Source organism: Aotus nancymaae, unplaced genomic scaffold, assembly GCF_030222135.1.
Source record: "Aotus nancymaae isolate 86718 unplaced genomic scaffold, 86718_ANA_hifiasm-v0.15.2.pri h1tg000020l, whole genome shotgun sequence".
Lineage (NCBI taxonomy): Eukaryota > Metazoa > Chordata > Mammalia > Primates > Aotidae > Aotus > Aotus nancymaae.
In genome coordinates, this window is record NW_026988432.1 from 53,756,718 (window position 1) to 53,781,674 (window position 24,957).

At 41.3% G+C, this 24,957-nt stretch overlaps 1 protein-coding gene across 5 annotated transcripts in view; it reads right to left on the reverse strand.

Moving 5' to 3' along the window:
• Positions 1–12,403: 12,403 nt before the first annotated feature.
• RBBP8 (RB binding protein 8, endonuclease) overlaps positions 12,404–24,957 on the reverse strand; it is a 106,352-nt gene continuing 93,798 nt past the window's right edge. For 4 of the 5 annotated variants that reach the window (XM_012445038.2, XM_012445036.2, XM_012445040.2 and 1 more), the window contains 3 exons: positions 21,611–21,707; positions 16,694–16,835; positions 12,404–12,746 (listed from right to left, as the gene is read on the reverse strand). In XM_012445038.2, the coding sequence (XP_012300461.2) occupies positions 12,649–12,746; positions 16,694–16,835; positions 21,611–21,707 (337 nt within the window). In that variant the 3' untranslated portion in view covers positions 12,404–12,648. The remainder of the gene's footprint in view (positions 12,747–16,693; positions 16,836–21,610; positions 21,708–24,957) is intronic. The other variant, XM_064379348.1, reaches the window with a different exon arrangement.

Genomic DNA, 24,957 nt, shown 5'->3' on the forward strand with positions numbered 1-24,957 from the left:
GAAACTCCATCTTTACTGAAAATACAAAATTAGCTGGGCATGGTGGTGCATGCCTGTAATGATAGCTACTAGGGAGGCTGGGAGGCAGAGGTTGTGGTGAGCTGAAATCGTGTCACTGCACTCCAGCCTGGCCAACAAGAGTGAAACTGTTTCAAAAAATAAAAAAATACTCAGTCTGAGGCATTGCTTTATAGCAACACAAACGAACTAATAGAAAATTGTTCCTAAGGAGTGGGACCTGGCTAGAAAGATACTTGAAATTGTGGAAATGTGGACGCAGCTTTGGAAATGGATAACAGGCAAAGGCTGGAAGAGTTTGCAGGGCTCAGAGGAAGACAGGAAGACAAGGGAAAGTTTGGAATTTCTTAGAGACTTACTAAAGTGGTTATTACCAAAATGCTGATAGAAATATGGAAGTGACGGTCAAGCTAATAAGAACCTATTGGGAACTGGAGGAAAGGTCACCCTTGTTATGCCCTAACAAAGAACTTGGCTACATTGTGTCCATGTGCTAGGGATCTATGGAAGTTTGAAGTTAAGAGTGATGACCTAGGGTATCTGGCGGAAGAAATTTCTAAGCAGCAAAGAATTCAAGATGTGGTATGGCTGCTTCTAACGGCCTACCATCAGATAAAGGAACAAAGAAATGACCTAAATTTGGAACTTGGCACTAAAAGGGAAGTAGAGCATTCAAAGTTGTTTCAGAAATCTTGGAGATATCCTCTCGCATCACAAGAAAGAATGGTTTTGTGAGCCAGGCCTGTGGGGACCACTGCCCTGTGCCACTTTGGGAGGCTGCTCTGGCTCCAGCCATGACTCAGAGGGCCACAGATACAGCTCAGGCAGCTGCTCCAGAGGGCATAAGCTATAAGCCTTGACAGTTTCCATGTGGTGTTGTCTGCAGGTGTGCAGAATGCAAGAGTGAAGGAGGCTTGGCAGCTTCCACCTAGAATTCAGAGCATGTATAGTAAAGCCTGGGCGCCCAGGCAGAAACCTTGTACAGGGGCAGGTCCTCATCGAGAGCCTCTATTAGGGCAGTGCTGAGGAGAAATGTGGACTGGTGACCCCACTCCTCCTTACCGTTTTTTCATGTTAGTCAGTTTTGCATTGCTATAAAGGAATACCTGAGACTGAGGAATTTATAAAGAAAAGAGGTTTATTTGGCTCATGGTTCTGCAGACTATAAGAAGAATGGTGCCAGCGTTGTTTCTGGTGAGGGCCTCAGGAAGCTAACAGTCATGGTGGAAGGTGGAGGTGGAGCATGTGTATCATATAGCGAGAGAGGGAACAAGGGAGAGGGAGCAAGAGAGATGCCATGTTCTTTTTCTTTTTTTGTTTTGAGACGGAGTCTTGCTCTGTCACCAGGCTGTAGTGCAGTGGCACAATCTCAGCTTACTGCAACCTCTGCCTCCTGGGTTTAAGCGATTCTCCTGCCTCAGCCTCCCAAATAGCTGGGATTACAGGAGTCTGCCACCACACCTAGCTAATTTTTGCATTTTTAGTAGAGATGGGGTTTTCACCATGTTGGCCAGAATGGTCTCAATCTCCTGACCCTGTGATCCGCCCTCCTAGGCCTCCCAAAGTGCTGAGATTACAGACGTGAGCCACCGTGCCTGGCCATGTTCTTTAAAACAATCAGCTCTCGTGTGAACTCATAGCCACCGGGACAGCACCAAGCCATTCATGAGAGATCTGCCCCCATGACCCAAACTCCTTCCACTAGGCCTCATCTTCAACACTGGGAATCACATTTCAACATGAGATTTGGAGAGGACAAACAGCCAAACTGTATCACATTCCAGGCCTGTCATTTTATAGATGAGGAACCTAAAGTCCTAAAAGGCCAGATTTGACCAAGGTAACACAGTAAACGTGTTGGCAGAGCCTAGTTTTCCCTGTTCCCGGACTTGGTCATCATTTATTTACTCAGGAAACGTGGATCAAAGCCTACTATGTTTAAGGCACTGTATTGGGCTGCTGCACCTTCTCTGGGTGCTCCTTTTGCAAGTTTAATGAATCCACACACAAAACTGCCTTTGCAAGATCGAGTAAACCCCTGCTTCCTCTTAGGATAGCTCTGTGCAGACACACCATGCACCACTAATGGCACCGACATGATGCTCTTGTCATTCATTGGCGTTTACCCACCATGGCCTGACTCACACTCAGAGCAGGTGCACTTCCACAGGGGAGGGTGTATGGGAGACTGGAGGGGAGGGTGTTTGAATACAGTTATTTATTCCTTTATAGAGTAGCGTGGGAAGTGGAGAAGGGCCCTGATTGTGATGATGATTCAACATGGCCCAAGTAACTCTTTCAGGAACAAGCATTAGAAAACAGGAAGCATGACTCTTAGTGTCACCAACTAAGTCTAATCCAATTCTAAGAGATGTTGTCTCTCTCTTGCTGTAGTGTGTGTCTGTATGTAGAAGTCACCAAGCGCGTCCTCTCAGGTATCTCCTACTCTGGCACCACTACCTGGTTTTATTACTATTAGTATTTATTGCATGGAAGATTTTGTCTGAGAATCCTTGGAGATTCCCAACAAACTCGGTGAAGTGAGCTGATGGGACGTGGGGGCCACAATGAGGTCCTGTCTGAGAGCTTGGAAGGAAAAGAAATGCAATTGTTGATTGAGAGTTCAACAGTTATATCAACATGTACTAGCTCATAGTAGCTAGACATGCATAGCTATGCGATGGAGAAGGATGGCTACTAGAAGCACTTGACTGCATCTTACCTTGTTACATGCCATCAAGACAGGTGACTGACCAGACAGCACATCAATATGGCTTTTGAAATGATTGTTCAGTGGAGACTCACAGGCACAAAAGCAGCGGCTGGGGTGCAATTCCCCTGAGGTCCATGCATTCTGGTGTGAACTGTGACAATCTACGAAGGCCAAGAAACAGCCTGTAGGAAAGGGGCCCTGGCCCTTGGGCTGTGTGGCTTTTACGCTTCATGGTTGGGAAGTGCCAGCCCTTTCTCTGGAGTGTTAGGAGCTGAGATGCATCAGCAGGTGGGACCGAACCTTGGCTACTAGTCCTACTCTGTCATTTCAGCCTTCATCAGCTGGAAGAGCACCAGCTCTACCCGTGATATTTTTAGAAAGATGGGAGGCCAAGCCTTGTCGTTGTAGCTATAGTACATGAAGGACCAGAAAGACGAAACTGTCACCTTAGCATTCTACCAGGATTGGCTGACCTAGGTTTCTGTGGATCTCTGCAAGCGAGCAACTCCTTCAAAGAACATCGCAGCCATGTCTGAGAAGTGAGGGGACAGCAATTGGCTGCTGGAAATTACATTTTAGAGAGCCCTTGAGGTTATCTGAACTTTGAGTATGCTCAAGTCTTGGAGTTTGGAGGTTGTTTGGACTGAGGCTGTCAAGCTCCTTGTGAAAGACAGGTCTGGTGTCTGCCCCACAGATGTTTCTTGCCAGAAACCAGACAGGCTGTTGTTGCATTTGCCTGCTCTGATGACACATTGAGGCCTAAAACCCTCCCTGCCTTGATCTCCCACAGACCTCCCTCCCCCTGCAGGCTGCACTTCCCAAGGCAATTTGCCCTATGCTGCTTACCGATATGGCATGTCTCCGATATGGCATTTTTGCAAGATGGTATTTTCCAGCATCCTTGCCTTCAGCTCCACAAAACGGGAAAAGTTACGTCTCTAACCACCCCATCTTCCCAGGAGGGGACACTCCTGAGAATGGCTGGTAAAGTTTGGTGGTGAGCACAGGAAGACAAAGTGGGCATTGTGTTCCCTGTTGGAGACAGCTGAGGTGCGGAAGCATGTGGGGTACAGGCCTTTGGGAAGTTTGGATGTGTATGGCAAGGTGGAAAGGGGTGAGAGCTGCTCCTGTAGCACTGCCTGACCCGTAGCCTTGACCCCCCCGGAGCAGGGGCCACAGGGCTACTTGTGCTCCCCTGGAGGGTACCTCTCCCCTGGCCTCAACAGTAGTCCTGGCAGGACCCAAGGGCCCTCCAAGCTCAGTGTGCCTCAGGTTGTCACCCTCAGACTCTCAACAGTCCCCACCTTACCAATACAAACTTCCTGAGAGGTAAGTCCAAGAAGGAGAATATATTTGCAAGTGACTAGCCCCCTGCCCTAAGGGTCTGTCAGGAACTGAAGCCCTATAACCCTATACCTCTGTTACTAGAAGCCTAAATTGCAGGTGATCCTCCTCCCTTTGGCTCTTTTATGTCTACAGTTCTATACATCTTTAATCTAACTCAAGCTTCCTAGATCTCTTTTCTATTTACAATCAAACCTTGATGATCTCGTGCTGGTCCATTGCTTTAAATAGCAGCTAGAAATTGATGACCTCCCCCCTCCATTTGTATCTCCCACTGTGGCCTTGTCCCTGAACTTCAAAGTCATATGTTTATACCTAACATCTCTACTTGGATGTCTGATACGATCCCAATCTTAATCTGTCTTAAACAAACAAATTTCTGCCACTTTATCTCAAATCTGCTGCTCCTCCATTCATCTAGCTGCTCAAATAAAACACTTGGGAATCATCCTTGATTTTTTATTTTCCCTCACACCCTTTAAAATTGCCCAGCAGGCTGGGTGTCGTGGCTAGCACTTTGGGAGACCAAGGTGGGTGGATCACTTGAGGTCAGGAGTTCCAGACTAGCCTGGACAACATGGTAAAACATCGTTTCTACTAAAAATACAAAAATTAGCTGGGCGTGGGGCACTTGCCTGTAGTCCCAGCTACTTAGGAGGCTGAGGCATGAGAATCACTTGAACCCTGGAGGCAGAGGCTGCAGTGAGCTGAGACTGCACCACTGCACTCCAGCCTGAGCGACAGAGACCCTCAAAAAAAAAAAAAAATCACCCAGCAAATCCTGTTGATGTTCTACCTTCAGATAACCACATCAACTGCTCCCATTTTACACCATCATCTCCCACAGAACAACTGCAGTAATCTCACTCCCTGCTCCCACCTTCACACTCTGATATCTCATGCTCCTTCACATCACCTTGAATAATCCTTTAAAAATGGGACAGGTGGCCAGGCACGGTGGCTCATGCCTGTAATCCCAGCACTTTGGGAGGCCAAGGTGGGTTGATCACTTGAGGTCAGGAGTTCGAGACCAGCCTGGACAACACAGTGAAACCCTGTCTCTACTAAAAATACAAAAATTAGCCGGTCATGAGGGCACTTGCCTGTAGTCCCAGCTACTGGGGAGGCTGAGGCAGGAAAATCACTTGAACTCAGGAGGGACAGGTTGTAGTAGCCAAGATAGTGCCACTGCACTCCAGCCTGGGCCACAGAGCGAGACTCTCTATCCAAACAAACAAAAAACACATTTAAAACTATTGAGATGATAATTAGAAAAACACGCCATGCAAACATATTATATATAAAGTTTTGATAAATTGGGTAGCACAGAGTTCACTTATGCTGCTAGATTAACTCAATTTTGTGTTAACTCAGATTAGAGCTTTCCCTATGATCTCTGTGTATATATTAGAAGTTCTTAGAAATGTGGAATCATGCCAGTATGGTGACTCAAGACTGTAAACCCAGCACTTTGGGAGGCCAAGGTGAGGGGGATCACGTTAGGCTAGGAGTTTGAGACCAACCTGGGCAATGTGGCGAGAATCCCATCCCTACTAAAAAGCAAAACAAACAAAAAAACCAACAACAACCAAAAAAATGTGGAATCAATCAGAAAGGTTGTATCTCTATACAATTATCTTAAAAATTTGGCTTAGTATGCCTACTCACAGAAAATTGCACAACAAATACACTATACACCACAAGTATACTATATATACTGAAATTGCAAGCAAGGCTCAGTTGTATTTGTTACCATCAGTATAATCCATGTAAATATATATATGTATATTTTCCTTTTTATTTTTTTTGAGATGGAGTCTCGCTCCATCGTCCAGGCTAGAGTGCAGTGGTGCAATCTCAGCTCACTGCAATCTCCACCTCCTGGGTTCAAGCGATTCTCCTGTCTCAGCCTCCCAAGTAGTTGGGATTACAGGTGCCTGCCACCACATCCGGCTAATTTTTGTATGTTTAGTAGAGATGGCATTTCACCATTTTGGCCAGGCTGGTCTCGAGCTCCTGACCATAGGTGATCTGCCCGCCTTGGCCTCCCAAAGGGCTGGGATTACAGGCGTGAGCCACTGCCCCCAGCCAATCCATGTGAATATTAATGCACAGAGTCTTTGAAAGTTTTGGCTACTTATATGATGTTATTGTAAATGATTCAACTTTGTCTTGTAATTGACCTATTACTCTTCTTCAAGATTCTGGAATAATCTAATAGAAGAGTATCTTGTGATGCAAGATAGATGTTAAAGATCTTTGCCACTGGCAAAACATCATCTGTGAGATCTGTGAGTCAAGATAATCCTGATGCTGAGCAGTCAAAATACAGAAATAACTTTACTTCTAAAGTTGGCATAACACTGCAGCTGTCATTTGTAACTGTTTCAAATTTACTTGTTCATCTGTAAAAAAGAAAGACAAGTAAACTTGTACCCCAACCAATTTACTTATAATGAGAGGTTGGAATAGATTATTTCAAGCATTTTTTATTCGTTGATTTTTTGAAACTGTCAATCAAATGCACGCTCAGGACATTTTCGCATAGCTTGTTACCTGTGATTTTCTTGAGATTAATGCTAACTTCCTATAAGATCCACTCAAGATATTGCCTGGCTCACTGGAAATACCTATCCTTCCAATTTTGAGCCCACTTTCTACTTTTTCTCTCAAATATTTTATCAAGATAGATAGATACGTTGATGGTCTAAGGTTAATCTGAGTTTCGTTCTTTATTTGTCCTACCAAACTTTGGCGGAAATGTTAATAAACAGTGAAAGGGCCCGGATTCAGGAAGCATGAATAATGGATAATTATCTTTCTGAGTAAATGGTTAGAGGATAAATCGAAAAAAACAAAAGCAGCAAATTTCCTGGACAAATCTCCAAGGAGATAGCGGGCAGCCTCAAATTTAAGTGTAGAATAACGTGTTGGGCAAATATCTGCTACATAATTGTTCCTGAATTCTTAAATATGCAAAAAGAAAGTTCACTGTAGAATTACAGACAGATTAATTTCTCTTTTTAAAAGTGTTACAATTACAAATGACACATAGAACAAGGGTTCCTCCCCATTTCTAGTAGGAGACCTAATGATTCTAACTTTGCAATGTTCCTTGTGACCACTGATTTGTCTATAGGCTCACTGAGGAGAAATTGTTATGTTCATCTTTGTACGCTGAGCTGCCAGTATTGGTATGTAACAATCATTAAGTGGTTACTAAATTTCTTCTTTTCCATTCCACGGCCACATATTAGCCCAGGTGCTCCTCATATTTGGAATATTATAATAGATTACTAAATGCTTTTCTTGCACACCTGACTATGCCTGACCACGCCCTCTCCAAATCCTATATATATATATATATATATATAATGGGCCTGATGATGCCATCTAAATTAATGCATTACTACGCAGCTCAAAATATTTTCCACTGTCTTTCTTGATGCTTAACATTTTGCTAGTTTTCCTTGTTGTCACAGCAATATTTCTTAATTTGCCTTATACTGATTTGTGAACTTGTTAAATATATAAATGCTCAGACTATCCAGAATTGAAATTCACATGGGAGGAGCCTGATGATCTCTACTTATCAAGCATCTGGCTGATTTTTATTAGATACTTGTGATCCTTATATCAGCACCGTTTGCAACCCATGTGAAAAATGTAAATGTTTGGGCCACACCCCAGGCCCATAAAATCAGAAACTGGAGTGGAGCCTGGCAATCTGTGATTTAACTAGCCTTCCAGGTGATTTTGTTGTATACCAAAGTTTGAATGCCACTGTACTAGCCTGTAACAGTGACTTACAGCAGTGTTCTCAAACTTGGCTGCACACTAGAATCACATAGGGAGCTTTAAAATAAATATTGATGGGCTGGGTGTGGTGGCTCAAAGGCGGGTGGATCGCTTGAGCCCAGGAGTTTGAGACCAGCCTGCACAACACGGCAAGACATCATCTCTACAAACAAAACAAAACAAGTGTGGTGGCACACCTGTAGTCCCAGCTACTCAGGAGGCTGAGGCTGCAGTGAGCTGTGATCATGCCACTGCTCTCTAGCCTGGGTGACAGAGCAAGAGCCTGCATCCCCAAAAAATACTGATGCCTGGAACTTACCCTCAGACATAATTGGCCTGAGGTGCAGCAAGCATTTGACTAGGTGGACTTATAAGCAAAGGTGATAAAATTGAATGCTTGCAATAAATTAATGTTAATAAAGTATCATTGCTTACTGAAGTTCTGTATAAGATTTAATTTGAAGAAAGGGATCTGCTACTAACGGTCTGATAAACCACAGTACTACAGACTCAAGTCTAAGTCTTAATTTGGCATTCAGGACCCCGGTTTAACTGCCTGTCTTACTAAAACCACATATCAGCTCTACTTCGTAGTTCTAACACATACACCTGCAAAGGGGAAAGAACATCAAACTGAGGTCCCAGGTGCCATATATTCTAGTTCTAAGCCTTTGGGACCTTGGCACTCACTGACTCTTTGGGCTCCTGTTTCTTCATTACAAAGTGAGGGGCTAGAATCAAATGCTGTCTAAGGCCCCTTCTGACTCAGTTATTTTAGCATTTCCACATTCCAATCAGTTGGTTTCCCAACTTAGATTGCATTGTCTCCTCCTCTTTGCTTCTCCAGGTTAACTCATCCTAAGGCAGAGTTTGGGTTCTAATTGTCCTTAAGATTTCTTTGGCACTCAGCCTCTTTGACCTCTTAGGCATCTTTTTATGGCTCTCTGGTCTCCCTCTGGGTAACAGAATCTCATACATTTCTTTGTATTCTCTCTCCTTTTTTTTTTTTTTTTTTTTTTTTGAGACAGAGTCTCACTCTGTTGCCAGGCTGGAGTTGGCACGATCTCAGCTCATGGCAACCTCTGCCTCCCGGGTTTAAGCAATTCTCCTGCCACAGCCTCTTGAGTAGCTAGGACTACAGGCGCGTGCCACCATGCCCAGCTAATTTTTGTATTTTTAGTAGAGATGGGATTTCACTACGTTGGCCAGGATGGTATCTGTAAGGGTTATTGCCAAGTTTAAAATGAGGAAACTGAGGCCAGCACAAGAAGATTGAATGTGAATTTATTCAGCTCCCAGGCGAGATTCTGCAGTCCAACAGGAGAGGCCAGAGAAGTTGTGCAGACTCCTCTCAGACGTGGGGTTTTATAGGGAGAGGAGGCGTTCTGATTGGCTGTGGGAGAGCAGGACGTGGGCGGGGCAAGCTGCCATTGGCAGGTAAGCGGGATGCACAATGCTATTGGGCAGATTTACAAGGCTTCTTTTGCATTTTGGCACGGTTTTCCAATGGCTGGCTAGGTGCTGAGTGCAAAGCCTAGTGCTGAGTGCAGAAGTGGGTGCGGGGGTGATGACGTAGCTTCTAGGCACTGCGAGGGATGGGCGTGTCTGAGCTCCCGGCGAGGCGACTGGCCTTAAAGTATCCATCTCTTGACTTCCTCATCCACTCACCTCAGCCTCCCAAAGTGCTGAGATTACAGGCATGAGCCAATTTCTTTGTATTCCTAAATGCCCAATACATAGGTACACAATGTTTGTTGACTCTTTTTCCTCTCAAGACCATGAATTCTTGCCTCTGCCCTTTGTTATATTTCAACAACAGCTATGTTGAAAGCTCTTTTTGGCCTGATGAGCCATTGTTACTGTGCCAAAGGTACCCAATTCATATCCTATATATCCTAGAAATTCTCTTTCGATTGCTTAGCCCCTAGTTTCCAACTAATTATTTCTCCAAAAAATAGCTCTCGGCTGGGTGCAGTGGCTCACACCTGTAATCCCAGCACTTTGGGAGGCCAAGGCAGGTGGATCACCTGAGGTCAGGAGTTGAAGACCAGCCTGGCCAACATGGTGAAACCCCGTATCTACTAAACATACAAAAAAATTAGCCAGGTGTGGTGGCACATGCCTGTAATCCCAGCTACTCGAGAGGCTGAGGCAAGAGAATCACCTGAACCTGGGAGGAGGGGGTTGTGCGCCACTGCACTCCAGCCTGGGCAACAAGAGTGAGACTCTGTCTCGGGAAAAAAAAAAAAAAAAAAGAAAAAAAATAGCTCTCTTCTGGCCTCTGCTGGTGTGATAACAGACAACTGTTTCATTCTTTGCTTAAGTGCATGCCAAAGAACTCAAATGTAAGGACACTTCAGTTTTTTCTCTCTTCTCTTTTTTCCCCCCTTTTCTCTTCTTCTTTCTCTTCTGTGAAACAGGGTCTTGTTCTGTTACCCAGACTGGAGTGCAGTGGCCCAATTTCAGTTCACTGCAGCCTCGACTTCCTGAGCTCAAGTGATCCTCCCACCTTAGCCTCCTGAGTAGCTGGGATTACAGGCACACATCACCACACCTGGTTATTATTATTATTTTTTAAGAGACAAGGTCTCGCTATGTTGCTCAGGCTAGTCTTGAATTCCTGGGTTTAAGTGATCCTTCTGCCTCAGCTTCCCAAAGTGCTGGGATTATAGGTGTGAGCCAACACTTCGGTTTTCTAAGGACTATTCTAACATTTCAATTTGGCAAAGAGAAAGACTGAGATGTCACTTAAACTGCTAGATATGTTGAAAACACATAGCTGGATAGCAAAATCTGAGATATAGTTCAAATGCTTATTTGCAGTGGCATTTTTCAAAATTAAACTCATGGATGTTAAGATGCCAGAGATGACAAAGTAAGATTGTTAGGTATGTGTTGCTTTAAAAGCTTGCTCATTTAAAGAAAATTTGTCAAATTTTGCCTAATTCTGACACTGTACTTAGTATTGTGCCTGGTAAAGTTAAAGTGCTGAATAAATATTTGTTAAATAAATGAACTAGTGTTATTTGGTTTTTGTAACATTACTCTTTTTTTGTAATTGAATTACAAATGAAAGACCATCTTGGAGCCAGGCGCACTGGTTTACACCTGCAATCCTAGCACTTTGGGAGGCCAAGGCAGAAGAATCACTTGAGCTCAGGAGTTCAAGACCAGCCTGGGCAACATAGTGAAATCTCATCTCTATAAAAAGAAAAAAATATATATTTAAAGAAAGGCAACCTTGGGAGAAATCTTTGCCCTCTTTCAGAGTTATTTCTTTCAGAGGGTTTAAGAATGCCCTACATACATTAAAAAATACATGCTAGATGCAGTTTATTATTTTGTTATTTATTTTTTGAGACAGGGTCTCACTCTGTAATCCAGCCGGGAGTGCACTGGCGCAATCTGGGCTCACTGCTGCCTCAACCTCCTGGGATTCAAGGGATCCTCCCACCTCAGCCTCCCAAGTAGCTCTTGTGCCACCGCGCTTGGCCCAGATGCAGTTTAAACTGAGTTACTAATACACTGAGCCTATTGGCAGCAGCCTTCCCAGTTGGACTTTGAGAAAACTTTTAGGGAATGTTTTCCCTAATGCATGAAATGTTTTAGGGAATATTCTTCTGCTTCATCTGGCTTTCCTGTCAAGGTAACATTATTATGGCTTCTACACATATTTGGGTACCCATAATTAACTCATTCAAACTGTCCCATTTGACAACCTTAGGTTTCAAACGGTTTAATCAGAATATCTCTTTACTAAAGGTAGAAAAGGTGCTAGTCAAATGTTAAGTGCTGACATACAGGTTCTCCATGTTTCCAAAGTTTAAATCAGAAGTCTCTAACTTTAAAAAGCTTGCTAGCAGCCAGGCGTGCTGGCTTATGCCTGTAATCCTAGTACTTTAGGAGTCTGAGATGGGTGGATCACCTGAGGTCAGGAGTTTGAGACCAGCCTAGCCAACATAGTGAAACACCGTCTCTAACAAAAATACAAAAATTAGCTAGGCGTGGTGGCACATGCCTGTAATCCCAGCTACTTGGGAGGCTGAGGTGGGAGAACTGCTTGAACCCAGGAAGCAGAGGTTGCAGTGAGCCGAAATCATGCCACTGTTCCAGCCTGGTGACAGAGTGAGACCATGTCTCAAAAAAAAAAAAAAAAAAAAAGTATAATGAAAAGAAAACAGGTGAAGAGCTGGAAAATTATGATCAGATCAGAGAATAATGTTTACAGTATACGGGAAAAGAAAAAACGTCAGTATTTGTGGACACCTTGAAAGGAATTTATGACAGTGTATTATCAGATTCCAATTCAACAAAAGTTGGAGAGTTTAAATAAACAATTAAAATATACCCTTTCTTTTTTGTTTAAAAAAAGACTTAAATGCTAGACACTGGTATGACCTAGAGAAGAGCGACTAATGAAGAAAATAAAAATCCATAATGATTAACAGGAAGTCATTGCTCAATGTAAATACCAAGGGAGGATGAAGTAAAAAGAAAAGAACTGAAAGGCAACAAATCAGACTACAACTATTGTATTTTCAAAATTTTATTAGGTATTACTAAAGTGAATAAACAACTCAAGTTAGAGTGCAAAATGAAAGCACCTTGTTGTTTTAAAGGTGCAAAAGCAAAATATCACAAACATTTTCAATAGAAAACTGATTTATAGATCCATTTACAGAAGATCAAAAAAATTAGTGTTTAATACCAACTTTAACTATAAATAACTAAGAAGGAAAAAACTGTCCTCCATCCTTCTGTTTCTTTTTCAACATCTATGTCTTTTGCTCCTTGCCTTTTGGAGAAAACATTGCGTTGTAAGGCTGACGTCTTTTTGGACGAGGACAAGGATCAAGATCTTCCTTAATATAACCTTAAAAACAAATCATAAACTTAGAAGACTATATGTGCAACATATATTTCTTTCAGTTTATCTCCAGTAAACATTTCTCTTATTTGATGCTTTGTAAGTTTACATCATTCTTCTGATTATTAGCTGTGTGATGCTGATGATTAATTTCACTATTATGTTTCCTCATTTATAACTAATAATGATGGCAGAAACATTTACCAAATGCTTGCATACATCATCTCAAATAACTCAAATTCCTTTGAAGTAGTTTCTACTATACCTGTTTCACAGATGAGGTAAGAGACTCAAAGAAGAAGTTAAATTACTTGTTCAAGTTCACAAAGCTAGAAAGTAGAAGAGCTGAGACCTGGCCCAAGCTCTTTCTTATTCCAGATTCAGAGCTCTTAAACTTTTCTATTCTCCCTCCCATAGGTAGCTGTAAAGGGGGACAAAGTGCTAAACATGACCTCTATTATTAGAAATCTCAGGTACTTATCAAAAAGACTTTTTGCAGTAGCTATTTAAGTAGACAATTCCTGTATACCCTTCAGACTATTTGATCTCCTAAGGTGTCTCTAAGCATGTAATTTTCAGGGGAAGTATACTCTGCCATACACATAGGGGTACAAGCACAGGCTCTATCCAGACTGTCTGATTCTATCTGGTGACCAAGCAATGAGATCCCACATCAAAGGTGACTAAATCTGGCTTATTAATGGAGAATGCAGAAATATAGTGAAAGCTGTCAGAGACTTTGCATCGTCTGGAAAAACCATCTTACGATTAAACATCTGGAGCTTCTCCAAAAGTGAAGGTTTCTCCCTCCTTGTTGTGCAGCTAAACCATCAGAACTTTTTTTTTTTTTTTTTGAGAAAGAGTCTTACTCTGTCACCCAGGCTGGAGTGTGATGGGTATGATTTTGGCTCACTGCAACCTCCACCTCCCAGGTTCAAGTGATTCTCCTGCCTCAGCCTCCCAAGTAGCTGGGATTACTTGCCATGTGTCACTATGCCTGGCTAATTTTTGTATTTTTAGTAGAGATAGAGTTTCACCATGTTGGCCAGGCTGCTCTAGAACTCTTGACCTCAGGTGATCCACCCACCTTGGCCTCCCAAAGTGCTGGGATAACAGGTGTGAGCCACCATCAGAACTCTTAAGAATAGTTTCTTTTAAAAATTAAATTAAATTAAATTAATTGTTTTTTTGAAACAGGGTCTTGTTCTATTGCCTAGGCTGGAGTGCAATGGTGCAATCATGGCTCACTGCAGCCTCCACCTCCAGGGCTCAAGCCATCCTCCCATCTCAGCCTCCTTAGTTACTGCTGGGACTAAAGGCATGGCATGCACCACCATACCTGGCTAATTTTATTATTTATTTCTTATAGAGTCAGCGTCTCACTCTGTTGCCCAGGCTGGTCTCAAACTCCTGGGCTCAACGAATCCTCCCATCTTGGACTCCCAAAATGCTGGGATTACAGGTGTGAGACACTGTGTCCAGCCAAGAATAGTTTCTATAAGATGGCAAGGCTGAACTGAAATTCTAGGTGGTAATTTTATCATTTGATATTTATTCAATACAATTTTATCTTCTTGTGGGTAAAAATTTTTTTTAAGACAAGTCAAGTACAGTAGTGAGAAGGGAGGAAAAGAGTAGAACAAGGAGTTCCATCTGTATCTGAACGATCAACTGTAATAACTTACTGCTTCTGGACCAGCTAAAACTCAGTATTTTAAACCACCAGGTATGACTTAGTCTGTAACTGGGTGGTCTTTGGACCATGGAGAAAATAGCAAAAAATAATAAATAGGTCAGATAAGTCCCTGCTTAGCTAATATATTTCATCTCTTATGGTTTTTTTCCTAAACAGCTTCATTCAAGTATAATACTTGGTATGTAATAAATTGTACATATGTAATGTAAATATTCAACTCTCACGCTTCAGGATGATTCTGAATTAAAATTCTTCATAAAACTAAGGGTAAATTCTCTGATTAAAAAGAATGTCTGTATCAAAATTTTTTTAATAACAAATGAGTTTTGAACTATATGTGCCACATACACAAAAAGTCTAAGAATACAATAATGTAGAGTAAAATCTTCAGTTACAGAGGCCCCTTTAGGCTGGGCTTGGTGGCTCACACCTGTAATCCCAGCACTTTGGGAGGCTGAAGCGGGCGGATCATTTGAGGTCAGGAGTTTGAGACCAGCCTGGCCATTATGGTGAAACCCCATCTCTACTAAAAATATACACACAAAAAAATAGCTGGGTGTGGTGGTGCATGCCTGTATTCCCAGCTACTTGGGGGCCTGGGGGAGGAGAATCACTTGAACCCAGGAGGCGTAGGTTGTAGTGAGCTGAGATAGTGCCATTGCACTCCAACCTGGGCCTTGCAGCGAGACTCCATCTCCTAGTTATTAAATGTTCTTCTGAGCTCCTCTGGAATGATATTTTTACAACAAAGGGTCTGTGAGATGGACCCTTATTAATTAAATAGCTTCTTTAAGGTTAAAGACTCGAGCATTTCATTTCATTTAAACCAATGATTACAATAAAGTTTAGACTTTAGTGACTATGAATTACTATATGCCTGGAATACTGGTAATGTCCAGATTGATAGTTTTAGCTTGAGCACAGAAATGGGAGTATGCAACCCCGAAGATAGTTATATGACATGAAGACTTCAGAACACACACCTAACTCTCTTAACTCTGGTAGAAAATATAAAACCAGGAAAGTATGAATCTATATTTTTTTAGCATTATGCTCCTGGTAAGATAGAACAAAAATTACTACTCATGACCTTTTATTAACAGCCTAAAAGCTCAATACGTTCTCAAATTATATTAAATATAAGTATCATATCTAAACAAGCTAGTTGGGTGTCAACAACCTAACAAATAAATATTTTTAAAATTCAGATACCATTTATAAACATCCAGCATTCTGGGTAAGTGAGGTTTTAAAATCCAAAATTCATAGTAGTAGATTTAAAAAGATGCTCTCTTTTTAAACATAACTTTGCTGGTAGTTTAGTTTCTGTAAGGTTATTTATTTTATTTAAAGACATTTTAGCTGGGTGCAGTGCCTCATGGCTGTAATCCCAGCGTTTTGGGAGGTCAGGGCAGGAGGGCCACTTGAGGCCAGGAGTTCAAGAACAGCCTGAGCAACATAGTGAGACCCTGTCTCTAGGAAAAAAAAAAAAAAAAAGTGATGGGTATGGTGGTGTATGCCTGTCGTCCTAGCTATTTGGAAGGCTGAGGTAGGAGGATAGTTTGAGCCCTTAAGTCTGAGCCTTCAGTGAGCCATGATTATGTACGCCACTATACTCGAGCCTGGGTGACAGAGTGAGGCCCTATGCAAAAAGAAAAATTTTTTTGATGATAGAATAAAAGAGAAATTACTTTTTAAAATTTGAATGGTAAACCAGAATAATATACACACAATCACATTAAATTGATATAAACAATCTCTAATTCCAACTAAACTACTGAAGAGTTCTTTTATCTTTAGGAATGTTTTTATGTCACAAAACTACCACCCAATTTGCAGCAGAAGGTAAAGGGAACCATAGAAAAAAGGTACATGTTCAGACTTGGGTATATACAGTATTTAATTTTATTATCTTATTTTATTTTTGAGATGGAGTCTTGCTCTGTCACCCAGGCTAGAGTACAATGGCACAATGTTGGCTCATTGCAACCTCCGTTTCCTGGGTTCGAGCAATTCTCTTGCCTCAGCCTCCTGAGTAGCTGGCACTACAGGCATGTACCACCATGCCTGGCTAATTTTTTGTATTTTTAGTAGAGACAGTGCTTCACCATGTTGGCCAGGCTGGTCTTAAACTCTTGACCTCAGGTGATCCACCCATTTCGGTCTCCCAAAGTGCTGGGATTACAGGCGTGAGCCACCACGTCCAGCCAAGTATTTTAAAAAATTAATTATAAAATGTTACAATCTATATTCTCACCTCTTTCCATACAAGTCTGAGTGGAAGGAAAACCAACTTCCCAAAAATTCTCTGGTGTGTTGGGTGGAATGTAGCGGAATCGGTGTCTTGAGCAGGAAGCCAACTTCTTTTCTCTTTCTTCTGCTGACATATCTGCATAATACTAATAATAAAAACTGGTAAGCTTTTTCACTTAAGAATATTAAGCGTAGTGTTATGCTTACTGATTATAAACTAGAAGCTAACAAAAGCCATTTACTAAGATATTCAGCATTCTAAGGAAACTTAATACTCACTGATGATACTGCTAGTAATTAATTATTGAGACGGAGTCCTCACACTGTCACCTAGGCTAGAGTGCAATGGTGTGATCTTGGCTTACTGTAACCTCTACTCCCTGGTTTCTCCTGCCTCAGTCTCCCAAGTAGCTGGGATTACAGGTGCACACCACCACATCCGGCTAATTTTTTTGTATTGTTAGTAGAGAGGGTTTCACTATGTTGGTCAGATTGGTCTCGAACTCCTGGCCTCGTGATCTGCCTGCCTCAGCCTCCCAATGTGCTGGGATTACAGGTGTGAGCCACTGTGCCCAGCCTAGTAATTAATTCTTACAGACAGTACTAATTACTCACTAATAGTAATCAGTGCTGATGTTGGTCTGGGAAGTGTCTGCTTCACTGACGAGAAAAGGAGCTTGTATCACAATGTAAACCAATAAAATGCTTCTTTCATCAATAAAGTCTTACAATGAAAAAAAAAAAGCCGGCTGAACTTGACAGTGTGCTTAGTGATACAGCTGATTTATACACTGGTACAAACTCTTTATCCTTATTAGACCAGTAACAAAAATTCAGAGGTCTATATGTTTCTTAATTGTTATTTGAATGTAACGTGTATTTCAAAGTAATTTTCCTATCTCTACAGTTTTAAAAAATAATTTAGATCTGACTGTAGTAGGCTCCATGACTTCTCTCTTTAAGGTTTCAGTTAGGATCAAAAGCACAGTATTTTTTCACAACTGTGAAAACAAAGAACTTGAACTCACGCACACAAGGATAAAATTGTGTAAAAATTGTACAGCTTTTCAAGGCCAAGACCTAATGAAAACAAAGTAGCAGTTTAAGGTTTAATAGAACATAGATGACAGAATCAAATTTTTTTTTGAGAGATGGAGTCTTGCTCTATCACCCAGGCTGCGGTGCAGTGGCACAATCTTGGCTTGCTGCAACCTCTGCCTCCCGTGTTCAATCAATTCTCCTGCCTCAGCTTGCCAAGTAGCTGGTGTGCGCCACCATGCCCAGCTAATTTTGAATTTTTAGCAGAGATGGGGATTCACTGTATGTTGGCCAGGCCGGTCTCGAACTCCTGACCTCAAGTGATCCCACCTGTCTTGGCCTCCCAAAGTGCTGGGATAATAAGCATGAGCCACCCAGAATCACATATTTAATCCAACCAATTCCTTCATTTTACACTTGAGAAACTGAAAATGAAAGTGGTAATCTGCCAAAGATATCACCTATTGAAAGTGATAAACTTAAAACTAGAATTTAAATTTGAAGTAAAAGCTTTTAGTACATTTATATTTTACATAGATTAAAGGCTTTAAAGAAGCTGGGTGAAACAACTTTATTCAGGTATCTTTTTCTTCATTCTCACTGCCCTAAGTATAAGCCTTTGTTACCTTAGTCTGGGCTTTGGGATGAGATGACCTTAGAGAATCAGGGCTTATTGGAAAAGAAACACTTCCACTGAATGAAAACATACTTGAGAAACAGTAGTCAGTCAGTGCAGCTGTTGTAACACAGCAAGCAAGTGGGTGAGTGGTACAACAGGAAATTAGAGTTTGCTGTCCTGATGAGGACTTTGGATTCTTTTTCTTAGTAGGATAGGAGGACACTGAAAGATTCTGGGAATGACATGATTCCACTTTTATTCTAAAAAGATTATTAGGGAAAAAAAGACCATTCACTGCTGAGCTGAAAGTATATTGAGAAGAGACAAGAATGAAAAGTAAAAGAGAATGGGGACAGATACATGGAAACTGTCTGTAGTTTCTGTAAAACTTTGCTGTGAACCTATAATTGCTCTAAAAAATAAAGTTTTAGAATTTAAAAAAAAAAAAAATGACCAGCAGAGCACTTAGAAGCTATTACAATAGTCTAGACAAGATAAAATGTGGCTTTGGTCCAGGGCATTAGTGGTGGTGATAGTAAGTGGATGGAAACGGGATATATTTTGAAGGAAGAATCAATGGGATTTGTTGATACATAAGTTATTGAGATGTGAAAGAAAAAAGTAGTGAATAAACTACAAGATCTCAGGACATATAGGAGACTCAGTGGTGAGGTTTGGCATTGAGGGCAGATATCGTATGTTTGTTTTTGGATGCGTGAAATTTGCGATCACTATTACACATCCACATGAGTATTGCACACTCCACTTGTAGAACAGGCAATGGGATAAATTTAAGAACTGCAAGCATATAGTTAGTATTTAAGTACGTGGGACTGGCACTCCTACTTCTGGTCATGATGGAGTAACAGAACAGATTCACCCTCCTATCTTAAATAACTAGTAAAACTACAATGTATACAATAATGGTTTTCAGAGATTAGATAACAGACAGCATGGGAAATGATTATTGAGAATGAATGCAACTTAACAGTGTTTCTAGCAGAAGAGCTTTTTTTCTAACTAGTAGGATTAGTTCTAGATCATAGAGTTATGGTTATAACTAAAAACTGGAGATTTATTCAATGCAGACCATATTCTTTAAGAAATCATGATATGTTCAATTTGTGTAATGAAAACTCACGAACTCACATTATAGGGTTTTGCTTGTATTGGCAAACTGCTTTTAAAAATAGTGATCCCAACTTATATTCCCATTGTTAGTATATGAGAGCACATTTTCACCCAATGCTTACCTGCATCACAATCTAGTCATACTGTCACATATAATTTTAATGTGCGTGGTTATCAAATTTTCTAGCCCATATGTTAAAAAGGAATTTTAAAATGGGAAGTAAATTGCTGAAGGCAGGCATCTGAGAGCTAATGGACAACAAGGGAAGAAATAAAAACAGCATGTTCCAGGACAAAACAGAACCTGCCTGGGACTATTTAGTAAAAGGACAATCAGTACAGTTGGCCCTTCATATTCTTGGGTTCTGCATTCATGGATATAACCAGATGCGGATCAAAAATATTCAGAAAAAAACCCTGCATCTGAATTAAACATGTACAGACTATTTTTCTTATCATTCCCTGAACAACACAGTATAACAACTATTTACATAGCATTTACATTGTAATAGGGATTAGAAGTAATCTAGAGGTAATTTAAAGTATATGAAAGAATGTGCATAGGTTATAGGCAAATACCATGTCATTTTGTATCAGGGACTTGCACATCTGTGAATTTTGGTATCCACAGTAGGTCCAGAAGCCAGTTCCCCAAAGATACAAAGGGAAGTCTGTACCATCTACTTCAACATCCAAGACATCCAATGTATAAAAAGAAAAATGTAAGTGTTTAAGTGTTTATTCATTACATCTTGTTTAGGAAGAAAAATGTTTGGCGCAGTGGCTCATGCCCGTAATCTCAGCACTTTGGGAGGCCAAGGTGGGCAGATCACCTGAGGTTGGGACTTCGAGACCAGCCTGACCAACATGGAGAAAATCCATCTCTATTGAAAATATAAAAATAGCTGGGCATGGTGACGCATGCCTATAATCCCAGCTACTTGGGAGGCTGAGGCAGGAGAATCACTTGAACCCAGGCAGCAGAGATTATGGTGAGCTGAGATTACGCCACTGCACTCCAGCCTGGGCAACGAGAGTGATACTCAGTCTCAAAAAAAAAAAAAAAAAAAAAAAAAAAACTTGGCCGGAAGCAGTGGCTCATGCCTATAATCCCAGCACTTTTGAGAGGCCTAGGTGGGTGGAACTCCACTTGAGGTCAGGAGTTTGAGACCAGCCTTGCCAAATAGTGAAACCCTGTCTCTGCTAAAAACACAAAAATTAGCCATGTGTGGTGGTGGGCACCTGTAATCCCAACTACTGAGAAGGCTGAGGCAGGAGAATTGCTTGAACCCAGGAGGCGGAGTTTGCAGTGAACCGAGATCACACCACTGCACTCCAGCCTGGGCAACAGAGCGAGATTCTGTCTCAAAAAAAAAAAAAAAAGAACTTATAGTGGTACCAATTATTTTAAAAAAATTATGAGTATACTTCATTTCCTGAGAGTGCTGGTGAAAATCATAAATGTTACAGTAAAGTTTCCTACTAAAATATCAAAGGTTTCTACAAATAGTATATGTATAGGAGCCTTTGCTATAACATAACACAAGAGGGAACAACTAATGCAAATACAGAAAAGAAAAATGCCACGAATGTCTTAAGCTGGTCATAAGAACTAGGGCTTATGCCCTAGACTCATGTAATCTAAGAGAAACTGAGGGCTTTTCATCTGTTTATATCTCTCAGGTCACAGCCAGAATACTTTTTTCTTTTTAAAGACAGTCTCGCTTTGTCACCCAGGCTGAAGTGCAGTGTCTAAATCTTGGCTCACTGCAACCTCTGCCTCCTGGATTTAAGTGATCCTCATGCCTCAGCCTCCTGAGTAGCTGGAATTACAGGTGTGAGCCACCATACCCAGCTAATTTTTGTATTTTTAGTAGAGACAGGGGTTCACATGTTGGCCAGGCTGGTCTTGAACTTCTAGCCTCTAGTGACCTGCCCTCCTCAGCCTCCCAAAGTGCTGGGATTACAGACATGAGCCACTGCACCCGACCCAGAGTATTTTTTATTCCTTCTGTTATGCCCGGCTCAAATAAGAGGTTTCTAAAACAAATACGGTTTGCATATGTGATTTTAAAGTCATGCATTTATTATCTATAAAGCCATACTTAAAATTAGTATCACATTAGTACTTACAATGTCACATTCCTTACATGTGTGCCCAAGCAGTTTTCTTCTCTCCTCTTTTTTCCGAACCACCTCAATATGAGGAAAATTTTGCAAGCTAGTCTCTCTGGGGGAAAAAATGAATTAAATTACAAAGCTTAGAGTTCAGAGGAGAAATAATCCCCAAAATATTCATTCATTTTATCTGTAATGCTTATTCAATATGTTAGGAAACTACTGCTTCAACAAATACTTATTAAGTGCTTACTATACACCAAGTATTTTTATGGGTATTTTTTTCTAACTAAAAAATAAAACTATTTACTATCCAAAGTGATCTACAAATTCAGGGTAATCCCCATCAAAATACCAATAATGTTCTTCACAGAAATATCTATTTATTTAGAGACAGACTGGAGTACAATGGCGCAATCTTGGCTCACTGCAACCTGACTCCCGGGTTCAAGCGATTCTTGTGCCTCAGCCTTCGGAGTAGCTAGGATTACAGGTCTGTGCCACCACACCTGGCTAATTTTTGTATTTTTAGTACAGACAGGGTTTTACCATGTTGGTCAGGCTGGTATTGAACTCCTGACCTCAGGTGATCTGCCCACCTCAGCCTCCTAAAGTGCTAGTATTATAGGCATGAGCCACCATGCCCAGCCTTTCACAGAAATGTGAAAAACAATCCTAAAATTAGTATGAAACCACTAAAGACATAACAACAGCCAAAGTAATCCTGAGCAAAGAGAACAAAGCTGGACAGGCACTCACTTGAGGTTAAGAGTTCGAGACCAGCCTGGACAACATGGCAAAACCCCATCTCTACTAAAAATACAAAAAATAGCCAGGTGTGGTAGCACAGGTCTGTAATCCCAGCTACTCAGGAGGCTGAGGCCTCAAAATTGCTTGAACCTGGAAGGCAAAGGTTGCAGTGAGCCAAGACTGCACCACTGCACTCTAGCCAGAACGAAAGGGTGAAATTCTGTCTCAAATTTACCAAAAAAAAAAAAAAAAAAAAAAAAAAAAGCAGCAGCAAGCTGGTAGCAAAATATTATGACTTCAAACTATACAAAGCTGTAGTTACCAAAACAGCATGGTACTGGCATAAAAACAGATATATAGAGCAATGGAACAGAGTATCAGAAATTAATTAATGTGTCTATAGTCAACTGATTTTTTTTTTTGAGACGGAGTCTCTCACTGTTGCCCAGGCTAGAGTGCAGTGGCGCTATCTTGGCTCACTGCAACCTCCGCCTCCCAGATTTAAGTGATTCTTCTGCCTCAGCCTCCTGGAGTAGCTGGGATTACAGGCAAACACCACCGTGCCTAGCCGATTTTATTTTAGTTTTTGAGACAGGGTTTTGCTCTTGTTGCTCAGGCTGGAGTGCCATGGTGCCGTCTCTGCTCGCCACAACCTCTGCAGTGAGCAGAGGGTTCAAGCGATTCTCCTGCCTCAGTCTCCCAAGTAGCTGGGATTACAGCCATGTGCCACCATGCCCGGCTAATTTTGTATTTTTAGTAGAGACCGGGTTTTTCCATGTAGGTCAGGCTGGTCTTGAACTCCTGACCTCTGGTGATCCGCCTGCCTTGGCCTCCTAAAGTGTTGGGATTACAGGTGTGAGCCACTGCACCTGGCTAGTCAACTGATTTTTTACATAGGGGCCAAGAACATTCATTGGGGAAAGGATAGCCTCTTTAATAAATGGTGCTAGTAAAACAGGATATCCACTTGCAGAAGAATGAAAATAGGCTTCTATTTCTCACCCAATATAAAAATAAACTCAAAATGACCTAAATGTAAGACCAAAACTATAAAACCAGAAAAAAAAAAAAAACACAGGGGAAATGTTTCAGGACATTGGTCTGGAAAAAGACTTTATGAATAAGACCTCAAAATAGCAGACAGTAAAAGCAAAAATAAACAAGTGGGATTATACCGAATGGCAGTTACTATTACTTCCTTCTTCTGATTTTCACTGGCTGAAAATAATAATTAGGTTAGGAGATATAATATAATAACCTATTTAAAAATGAACATTGTATTATTAAACTGGCACTATATAACATAAAAAAACAAAAACAAAACAAAAAAAAACCTGCCTGTTTCCAGTACTAAGAACCCAGATTTCAGGACTAACTTCTTCCTCCCAGAGAAGAGAGTCACCTGTTTGTATGCCACTTGCCATTTTGTTTACGAGAAACATTATTGGCCAGGTGTGGTGGCTCATGCCTATAATCCCAGCACTTAGGGAGACTGAGGCAAAAGGATTTTTTGAGACCAAGACCAGGGTTTGAGACCAGCCTGGGCAACATAGCAAGACCCCTGTCTCTACAAAAAATAAAAATAAAAAATTAGCCACGTGTGGTGGCACCACCTATAGTCCCAGGTACTCAGGAGGCTGATGTTGGAAGACTACCTGAGCCCAGAAGTATGAGGCTGCAGTGAACAATGACTGTGCCATTGCACTCTAGCCTAGGTGACAAAGTGAGATCCTGTTCCCCCTCCAAAAGCAAGAAAGCAAGAAAGCAAGAAAGAAAGAAAGATAGATTACCTTATGCTGCCTCCACCTACCATGAGTTCTTAAAAATATTAGGCATAATTATCATTTGTGATTGTCTTTAAATGAGTTAAGATCCTACTGTGAATTATGGAAACTAAAGCCACTGGGTATGGTTTAATATGCTATGGAGTACTTTGGGAATAAAGAGCAATCAGGAAGCACAAAATTTTATTTTATTTATTATTATTTCTTTATTTAGTTTTAAGACAGGTTCTTGCTTTGTGAATTGGCATGAGCATAGCTTACTGTAGCCTTGAACTCCTGGGCTCAAGCGATCCTCCTGCTTCAGCCTCCTGAGTTAGCCAGGACTACAGGTCCAAGCCACAAGGCCCAGCTAAATTCTGCTTTTTAGTAGAGATGAAGTCTTACTATGTTGCCCAGGTTGGTCTTGAAGTCCTGGCCTCACAAATGTCTTTAATGTCATCTGTAATAGTGAATCCTTTCCAGAGGTTTTCAGTTTACTTTGCCCATCACAGGAATCACCATCAATGACAGCTATAGCCTTATAACATTTCTTAAGTAATAGAACTTGAAAGTCAAACTACTACTTGATCCAGTCTGCATAATGATGCTGCATTGTTAGCAGGCATGAAAACAACATTCATCCACCCCGGCCAACATGGTAAAATCCTGTCTCTATTAAAAATACAAAAAAAAATTAGCCAGGTGTGGTGGCACACACCTGTAATCCCAGCTACTTGGGAGGCCGAGGCATGAGAATCACCTGAACCTGTAAGGCGGAGGCTGCAATGAGCCAAGATAGCACCACCGTACTGCAGCCTGGGGGTCAGAGTAAGACTGCCTCAAAAATAA